Raw genomic sequence first — 10436 nt, 5'->3', positions numbered from 1 at the left:
CATAAAAAAAAAAAAAAAAAAAAAAAAGGCAAGTGAAACAGAGCCACTGTTATAAATTAACAGGTTCATCTGCATATACATGGGCTGAGGCCACCTGGAAGTCGTTTAGAAAACGTCCCAAAACCTCGGGTCAAAAGACTATTTCAAACTGCATAGTATCTGCCTCAACCCCAACCAACACTACTAAGCCCCCTCTGCATCAGATTTCCCTTTCCTCCTCTGACACAGAGAGCAGCTTGTGTCTGTTCCTGAAAGCCAGGGCTGGCCTTGTTTACAACTGGCATAAAATAATATAACCAAGACATACAGGCTCTCTTGGTTTAACTGTGTGGACAGGACGTTCTAGCAACAGAAGGAGGCAAAACAAACAAAAGTGGGCTGTTGAGTGCACACCATAGTTATTTATTCAATTGAGATGGTTGGTAATAGTGACTCAAGGGTTGGGAAAATGGGCTTCCAATGCCCTCTAGAATTTCTACTGCCTCTGAGGCTATTTTTTTGCGATAGTCTGAAACACAAAGCACATGATTTTTCAAACCACTTTACAACAAACGGTTGTCCATCATCTGCTGACTTATCTTCTCAAAGACCAAGGCTATACCCGGTAGCATGCAAATAAGTCTACGGGAAGTTTCAATATTTTACAGGCTTTGGCAATCAGAATCCATTAAACATCTTTTTAAAATATACTTATCTCTGATAAGAGGAATAAGTGTATCACGCACGTTACATGAGCTTTGCCCCAGTAACAGCCATTGCCTGGAATACTTCTGATTTATTGGTTTTACAAATCTGACAGCCCTTTAAAAAATTCCTCACCAAAGCCTTGCTCGTTTTCATAAAAGATACTGTCGCCTAAACTCATTGCCATACTGATGTACTTGTTATTATTCAGTCTATGCATTTCAATTCCAGTTGAAAACAATTTCAGAGTGTTAATGAAGTTTCCAAATGACAATTCTGGGAGGCATGTTTGAGATCCCCCGATTCCATCACAGATGCTGAGTCAAGAAAGACTAATTAATTTGCACCAGTTCATTCAAGTGGCCAGGTAGGGCTGGAATGCTTAACATACTCTCTTTTTCTGAATTTTTCTGTCTTCTGAGTAACTTACTAGCTCTCTGTCATTGAGTGTCTGATGAATGATACATGCTCAATCGATAATATTTTTTAATTACAAGGATGAAAGAGCTGGACTTTAATACAGACTAAAGAATTTGGGGAAGATGAAGAATCCTTTGCATAGAAGGATTCATTGTGACTCTAAGAACAGAAAGGCTAATGGGGCAAATGATCATGAAGTCAGAATACCAGGGTTTCTAATAGAGGCCATTACCCTCCTACCTATTCTCTGACTTGGGCAGATCTCTCCTGACTCAGCAAGACCCGTTGTGACACCTGATCAAAAGCATTAGCCAAATAAAAGTGGGGCAGAAGACATGAATTAATTACTGTGACAACAAAAACACTGCCTTATTATAAAGCACTGGACTATTAGGAAATGAATGAGGAAAAAGAAATGCTAACACCAACACAACTTGAATGATTAATAATGTAAAAAAATAACATAAAGCATAAAGAAAAGTGCACTGAAAAATAAAAGGCAGAATTTGAAAAAGAATCAAATAGAGGGACTTCCCTGGTGGCGCAGTGGTTAAGAATCCACCTGCCAGTGCAGGGGACGTGGGTTCGATCCCTGGTCCGGGAAGATCCCACATGCTGCGGAGCAACTAAGCCCTTATGCCACTGCTGAGCCTGCACTCTAGAACCCACAAGCCACAATTACTGAGCCCGTGTGCCATAACTACTGAAGCCCACATGCCTAGAGCCCATCCTCCACAACAGAGAGAAGCCACTGCTATGAGAAGCCTGCGCGCCGCAACTAGAGAAAGCCCAGCGCAGCAAAGAAGACCCAATGTAGCCATAAATAAATAAATAAATTTAAAGCACACATATAGTACACCAAAAATTATATACTTAAAAGAGAACCAAATTGAAATTCTAGATATAAAAAAACATAGCCATGGAAATAAAAATAGCTCAGTGGGTGTGTGAAACAGTAGATTAGATCCAGCTGAAAAGAGAACTGTTGAACTGGAAGAGAAATCTGAGGAAGTAACTCGGAGTCTAGCACAGAGTCATAAGGAGACAGCAAATATGAAAACCAGAGGCATGAACACCAGAATGAGACAGTCCAGCAAACGGCTGATAGTTGCTGCTGAAGACAAGAGTAGACAAAGTAGCAAACAGATACAGCTGAAAAGATAGTGGCTGTGATTTCCCAGAATTGATGAAAAACGTAAATCCTCAGATTTTATGAGGAAAACAAATAGGATAAATAAACATACTCCCACACCTAGGTAGGTGAAACTGAGTAACAAACAAACAAAATGCAAAAAAATCTAGGGACAACTGGAGAGAAAAGAATGTCAGACTGTTGTTTGAACAGATAATCTGAGAGGAGAATTTAAATCAATACAAAACAGGCCAGAAAGAAAGGGACTAATTCCATCGAAATACTTAGGGAAAATTACTACAAATCTAGAAACCCAGATCCATCTGAATTCAGTTTTGAGATCAAAATAAAGACATGTTTCTATAAACAAAATCTTGAAGTATACTACTCACAGACTCCTGCTACAAGAAACACTGAAGGATGTGCACAGAAAGGAAGCATTAGGTACAAGAAGCAGAACTGGTAGACAGGTAGGTACCTATAAATAAGTCTGGTTACTAAAAAATAATAATGATGACTAATTTTAGGATTTTTAAAGCATAAAACTAAAATACGAAGTATTTCGTGTTTTAAAATACTAAATATATACAAAGTATGTCAGTATTGAAACTGTGGTCAGAGACTGGAATCAAAGCAGGTCTAGGGGAGGGGAAAGATATTAGGAACACACATAAGATGTCTACGGCAACAGCTAAAAGAACAGAAATGAAACGTTTACGTTCAAAATCAATGCGGGGGGTGGGGGGGGGAGGGATAAAGGAAACTCAATTCCATGGAAAGCAAAACAAGGGGGAGGGGAAGAGCCAAGAAAATGCCCAGCACAGACCATGCATGAGAGCTGAGGCCCACAGGACGTCAGTCGACCCATTTTCTTTGGCTCTGCAGGTGACTTAATTTACTAGGCCAGGAAATGAAGTAACCCGCCACACATCAAAATGAGCTCACATCTGACCCCCAACTATTCTGAGGTGACAGACAAGGAGAATCATCTTTAAAAGGTTTGGAAGCACAGCCATTGGAACAAGGCTGCAGTTGTGGTGCAAGCACTCTACACTTCCTCTGGTAGCCCTGCCAGAGAAAACCAGAGATAAAACGAGGAGTCTGCGACAAGCCCACCCACAGAAATGGAGGTGTTCACTCTTGGTGGAGGATCGACGCATGCACCTAAAACATACGTTTGACTAACGCGCTTGCGCTAACAAGATGTTCAGTCTCCTTCAATACCGCAATTTACAAACGGAAATGCCCAGGTGCACCCCTCTAAGTTATTAACCAACTATCTGCCCAACTCAAAGCAGAATGAACAGCACTCATATGCTTCCTGGGCTGATGGCAGTTCCTTTGCGGACCTTGGTTATTCCTCCTTCTGCAGGCCAGGCTTGTACACGGAGAGAAGCCTGCAGTCCTTCCAGAAGCAGAGGCGCAGACACCGAGACTGCGCCAGAAAAGATATGGGGGCGGGGGGGAGTTTACGAGGGGGTGGAATCTGGTAACATCACAGATCAGCCTGTGTAATGTACCTGGCCTTTGAGGAGCTCTGTTTACTCCTTAAAGTCACGTAAGGTCACCTCTAAAGTAAAATGAATGGAGAATTACAGCTGTGTACAATTACCCTATCAACAGAGGTTCTCTCAACTGGGCACTGGGAGAATATAAAGGAGTAAAACATCATTTCTGCCCTTCACAAACCAAATCTAAAGCAAAACATAACACACTGATACGTAAGTGTGGGACATGATAACAGATCTACTTTTTATTTGCTTTTACAAATTAGGAGGCAGGCTTTGAGCTCCCAAATGCTGGGCAGTGTGTAAGAACTGCTGGGGTACTGTGGGGGAAAGAGAGATTAAGACACGTGACTTAAGGGATTTAATTCGCGAGAGTGAAGATCCATTCACAGTGGATGGCAAAATGAAGCCTGAATGACCAGATCTCCCCTCGCCACAGAAGGGTTAAAGGAAACATCTTTACCTCCATCGCTGGAGGGATTTAGGGTAGAACTGAATGACAATTTCTAGAGGAGGTTGCAGAGAAAATTTACTCATCAGAAGTGGGCTTTGTTTCCCTGCCTCCAACTTCCCCAACTCCTTGCTGTCCCCGAGTCCTCCATGATGTATACGGCCCTCGTTCATTCATTCATTCACAAAACACTGGAGTGAACATGAGTGAACTTAACACCCAACAGAAGAATTACAACATTACTTCTACCTTACACCACCCAGCCTTCCTCTCATATTCTAATGTTGTTCCCAAATTTATTTTCAATAAAATCTTACCCAAAACAGTGCAAGCACAATTTAAGCTTTCAGTGTTTAGGGAACCCCTTGATGCTGCATTCCAAAACATGAGCTAGTTCAATGTTACTCAATATATGGTCCCCAGACCAGGGGTCAGTCTGTACTGGTTACTGTTACTGGTCCTAAGGAAATAAGCTTGAGCCAAAATGTAAATCAACTCTATCACTCAGGAGACTGTTCAGTTGAACATTTTCTCATGGCAAGACCTTCTCAAGGAAGGAAGCAGAGAGTTGATTAAATTTTCGGCACAAGCTTATCAAAGACCAGCTCTTTGAGAAGCACTGATCTCGCTGGTTTCTAAGGTCCATTTCTTACAGCCTAGATTCTGCGATCACGTAGGGCTGCAATGCTACCCAGCACATGAGCAGGGAAGTGCTTCTCAGGGAGTCCAGGGAATACTGACCAGTACAGTTGGCTTCGTCAGACCAGTCCCTGCAGTCGTTGTCCCCGTCACACACCCAGGAGGAGCGGATGCACATGCCAGAGCTGCAGCTGTATTCGTCAACCCGGCACTGGTGCATTTCTGCAGGTGAGACCACAGACAAGGATCTGAGCACAAAAGCTTGCCCGGAATTCTGTCTCTGAGGTCAAAGCTCCTAAGGGTTAGAGATGCACCCAATATCCCTATTATCGCTGATGATCCAGAAAGCACGCATGAAGACTTTAACCAGGGATGGAAAGTCCTCGAGGATGGTGCCCAAGTACAGTTGGCCCTCTGCATATTCAGGTCTTGCATCCACAGATTTAGCCAACTGTGCAATGGGCACTATGTTTACGATCCATGGTTGGTTGAATCCGTGGATGCGGAATCCGTGGGTATGGAGGGCCGCCTATGGGACTTGAGCATCTGTGGATTCTGGAACCCATGGTGGGTCCTGGAATTGATACCCTGTGGATACTCAGGGATGACTGCAGTGCGCTGCAAATGGGGCACAGGTGTGCTGAGATCCTGACACCTCACACTCTGGCCACCAGCTGCCTCTAGGCAACAGCGGCCTTGGCCATTTATCTTGGTGCACTTTACAAATATCATTTTCTATGCCTCCTACGTTGGAGAAGGTTGGGAAGCAATGCTCTGGCTGCCCAGAAAGCCAAATATTCAAGAAACAGACTTCCAGAGACAGAGCCTGTGGTTTCAGAACAGGAGTAATGAGAATGCAGAGTGTGCTGATCAATGTGAGATGCTCAGCTCAGGGAAAAGAGAGATCAGTGCTGAGCTCCCAAAACAGAAAAGCTGGTGACTTCCTGTGGGCAGAGCTTCTGGGATGCTGGCTGCTGGGGCTGTCTCAAGAAGGGTGGGGGCCGGAGACAAACGAACCAGGGCAGTCTGACCAGGACAGGAGCGGCAACTACACTGACAGCATCTTTTGTAGGCCCTGGGGATACTAACAAAACAGAATTTTCACATGGAATTGTAAAGATTCTAGGAAAACAGAAGTAGCCAAGCCCGGGGGCCCAGGGTGGCTGCCTCAGTGAGAGAGGTTGATGGTGAACTGGGGAGCAGATATTCATGAGGAAACAGTCTGGAGACTCATGAAGAGGACCTGGATCTGAGGTAGGGACCACCTGCGACCTTGAGGTGGACTCAGGTGCACCAGCGTGAATGGACCATGAACAGAGAATCTGAGGGACAGACACCATTTAATGGTCCAACATGTGTCCAGTGAGTGGGTGAGAGGACACATTAGAAACAGATAACCACATGGCGATCCCTCCCGACGAGAGCAAAACTGGCTGTGCACGTTAACCCTCTGAGTGCAGAGGGGGACGTGGGAGGAATGAAGGGAAAACAGTGCCAACCCCAAGGACTGTTTCCTGGAACTTCGTATTTTTACAAAGATGAAGGAAAATTATGTAACCACTCCCCCCCAGAGAAGTGCTCTGACATCCAGGCTAGGATCATTTCCCCCACTCTCCTTATCTGAGTCCCAGTGAGTCGTGATGATGCAGGCCCTGTCCAGAAGCACACGCACAGCTGGACTTGACCTGCCCCCGTGTACAGGCAGGGAGCCCACGGGGCCTCACCGAACCCTCGCAGTGGCCCCCACACGCACTCCCCTCCAGGCTGGGGCACTCTGTGTACTGTTCCCTCCCGTGACAGCAGCTACGGGTTTGGTACCCAGAGCCCATCAACTAAGACAGGGCTCGTGAAACTGACTGGGGAGGATCATGCGAGAAGAAGGGCGTGGGAAACACAGTTCCAGTTCCCTTTTCTGACACAAACTAACTGTGTCACCTTGAATAAGCCCCCTGACCTCTATGGACCTCAGGTGTTTCATCTGGAAATCAAAAGGACTGAACTAGAGAATTCCCACCACTCCTTCAATTCCAACACACTATTTTCCTAAATAAAAATGTCCATTCAGAAAACAGATGCTCAAACAACGTTTGTACCATCCACTGACTTCTAACAGGGTTTACTGAATTAGATCAGTTAAAAAAAACAAAACAAAACAAAAAAACAGTTCACAAAGGTAGAGCTCTGAGTCTTCAGGAGGCTAACGTCATAGCTGCCCAGAGGCGTGCGTGGGCTAAGGCTGTAAAGCTGTTAATAACTTCCTGAATTCATTTAGAAATCTTCCTAATTCTCACACTCATGCGTACAGCATCTCTGCAAGGAAGCAGGGTCCATCACTTTATGAATGAATCAATCCTACCATGTGAATGGAGGTGGCCATGCAGCTGATGTCATAAATCCCACAATGGCTTTCAGAAATTCTCCATTTCCAACCCGTCCCATGAGCCAGGGTGCTGCCCCCTCTGGAAGAGGATTCCTGGACATCACGTCCCCTTACCACAGTGACTTTCATCGCTATTGTCGCCACAGTCATCCTCAAGGTCACATTTGTAGGAGAGTGGGATACAAGTCCCAGACTCCTGGCAGCGGAACTGGGTGTCCAGATCACAGATGGTAGTAGCTAGGATGGGAAAGAGAGACAACATGCTCATTAGGTCCAGTCAACTCCCCCCAAATACAAACATCCCACTGGAAAGCCAACTGAAAAACAGAAGGAAGCAGATATTAATTATAATATGAATTTCAACAAGAGAATTGAAACCTAGACTTAGAGAAAAAATAAACTGTGTGAGAACCTGAAATTTACAGCCAAGGGAGATAAGGGCCTATCTTTCCATGGACGGATTCCAGATCCGAACAGGGCTGGGAAGAGTGAGAAACTGTCACTGAGCTAGGAGACAGCATGATGTGTTACATCAGGGGTCCCTGGTACCGGTCCGTGGCCTGTTAGGAACCAGGCCGCACAGCAGGAGGTGAGCAGTGGGTGAGCAAGTGAAGCTTCATCTGTATTTACAGCCGCTCCCCATAGCTCGCATTACCGCCTGAGCTCCGCCTCCTGTCAGATCAGCAGTGGCATTAGATTCTCATAGGAGTGTGAACCCTACTGTGAACTAGGCATGAGAGGGATCTAGGCTGCTCGCTCCTTATGAGAACCTGATGCCTGATGATCGGAGGTGGAGCTGAGGCAGTGATGCTAGCGCTGGGGAGCGGCTGCAAATACAGATCATCATTAGCAGAGAGGTTTGACTGCACAGAGACCATAATCAATCAATGCGCTTGAATCACCCAGAAACCAGCCCCCCGCCCCCGTCCATGGAAAAATTGTCTTCCACGAAACCGGTCCCTGGTGCAAAAAGGTTGGGGACCGCTCCACTAGATAACCTCCTAAGATCCCCTCAGAAGTGACGGTGTCTTCCTAAATAAATGGCAGAAATACCTTCATCTGGAAAACTACCATTAGGAGGCCCAATTTTACACACGAAGCTGGCTCCTCACCGTACAGAGGACAGAGGGAGGCTGAGGTAAAATTCTGCAGCAGGAACAGAGACCCTGCAGTCAGGCGAGACAGGGTTTCAAATCCTGGCTCTGCCTCTTCCTCTAGCAATTAATTTTAACCTTCCCGAGCCTCAGTTTTCTCCACAGCAAAAGGAAGATAAGGTAACGTGGGCAAGCGCTTGTGATGACAGACACAAAGACCTGACAGGGGTCTTAATTCCACCAGCCACAACTTATTTCACCCAACCCCCCTGGGCTTCCGGTCCCGCTACTGTAAAATGGAAATAATACCTACCCTCCTGGCATTATTATGATGGTCAATAAGAAAACAAGTTTGGGACCAGCACCCATCCTTAGGATGCGAGTATAATGGGCTCTAAACAAACGTCACGTCTCCTCCCATCCCTCCTCTCGCCCTTCTGCCTCAGAATGTGAACATAATTCGATTTTTCTCCCCCTTCTAAACAGAAATTATCTGGGTTTAAGCATAAGCCCTAGAACCTTTCAGAAAAGGCTTTGGGAAAGAAGGCTGCTCCTAGAGCAGCCAATCCACAAGGAATGACGTGATAGAACAGAATCCTGGGATGAGGGTGGGGAGTATCAGGAAGTGAGAGGCGGGCGGCAACCCTGCAGTCAGGCGTGCCCGGCCGCTCTTATTTGCGGCTCCGTTTCTTCTCCGTAACTGAGTTCATGGTGGGAGGCAGGGGATGAATACAGAAATGACAAGACTGCAGGGGATTCACGTCAAGACCCCCAGCGGCTGACAGCCACCCAGGGCAGGAGCCTGCTGAAGAGAAGGGGGATCTGCCGACAGCATCCCTCCCACGTCTGCCTTTGTTGCCACGCCTCTCCTCTTCCCTGGCAGCTGACGGGATGCCTCGTTTAACTTCCAGACAGCATTGCCCAGCCACGGCCTGTCCCCTCCTGCAGCCCTGCCCAGGAACAGGGTGCCTGCCCCCTCCTCCTTGATAAGGGAGACGCTCAGGAAGGCTCAGATAAGCACCACCCTCCTGGCTCCCAGGCTCCACGTTTTATACCCTGCACCCCTCACCTCTTCACCTCTGCCACATCTGACTAGTCCAGGACTCGAGCTGCGGGGAATTGCAAGAAAGCAGAGCAGAAAGCAAGTCTCAGGGGCTCGGGAAGGTCAAGCCCGGCTGACATTTGCACCAAACCCGGAGGAGCGCAGAGCCAGCTGCATAATTCACTCCGAGGAGAAGCTTAAACTCTGCACGGAAACCTGTGAGGCCAGAGCTCAGGGGCTGTGGGGAAGGAGATGGAGGGAGGTCCTCCTCGCAAAACACTGAACCAATATGAGACCCCAGCTCGTCCATCTAGTAGAAACCAAAGCCCAGGAACCCAAGGAGGAATCCCGAGCTACTGGACACGAGGTCCTCTAGTTTACAGCTCTCTGCTTCAGCTACGCCTCATTACATCCGGGCAGTTTTCTTACAATGTGTTAATTCTAAGAAGTGTCTCCTCGCCCACCCTCTTCCGTAACAAACTCCTTTGCAGAATCTGCTCCAATGATGTTAACATCAATTAATGTCTGTAAGGAGCTTTGGCTATTCCCTCACAAATATCACACCTTCCTGAGACCCTGGGAGGTACAGGAGGTTTGATCAGTGTCCCTTTTGCAGAAAAGAAAAACACACGGAGAGGCTGGTGCTCTCCCAAATCTGCTGTTGGTAAGCTCCTCTCCCTCCGCGTGAAAGGCAGCCACCGAAACCAAGGAAAAATGATTAAGGTCTGGTAATAACCTCCTATGAGCCAGAAAAGGCAGTACCTAGGATTGCAGGGCGCAGATGAGGTAACAAGTTGACTGTTTCTGAAGTTGCTTTCTGGGAGGAGGGGCACAGGAACAGGCACGTGCTGGCAAAATATCTTCGCCAGAGGCAAGGTGGGTACACAGAGACGGGACACACCCATTAATCTGTCCTTATAGCACAAAATGATAAATGAGCTTTTGGATTTCCAAAGGCAAAACATTTGAAAGAGAAGCCTTCAGACTGGTCTCTGGCTTCCCTGCTCTGGCCTTTCTCCCACCTCATTCATTCTGCCCATGCCTTTATCTTTCCAAAGGCAAAATCTTATCCTGTCATTTCAATGG

At 46.6% G+C, this 10436-nt stretch overlaps 1 protein-coding gene across 1 annotated transcript in view; it reads right to left on the bottom strand.

Moving 5' to 3' along the window:
- The window catches only part of SORL1 (sortilin related receptor 1), a 168034-nt gene that overhangs the window by 52705 nt on the left and 104893 nt on the right, over positions 1 to 10436 (bottom strand). The window contains exons 24-25 of the mRNA XM_007450615.1: positions 7329 to 7451; positions 4937 to 5056 (exon numbers count right to left, since the gene is read on the bottom strand). Of these exons, the coding sequence (XP_007450677.1) occupies positions 4937 to 5056; positions 7329 to 7451 (243 nt within the window). The remainder of the gene's footprint in view (positions 1 to 4936; positions 5057 to 7328; positions 7452 to 10436) is intronic.

Source organism: Lipotes vexillifer, unplaced genomic scaffold (assembly GCF_000442215.2).
Source record: "Lipotes vexillifer unplaced genomic scaffold, Lipotes_vexillifer_v1.1 scaffold352, whole genome shotgun sequence".
Classification (NCBI taxonomy): Eukaryota; Metazoa; Chordata; class Mammalia; order Artiodactyla; family Lipotidae; genus Lipotes; species Lipotes vexillifer.
Note: the sequence above shows the minus strand (reverse complement) of the source record. Positions and strands in the feature narration are given on the sequence as shown.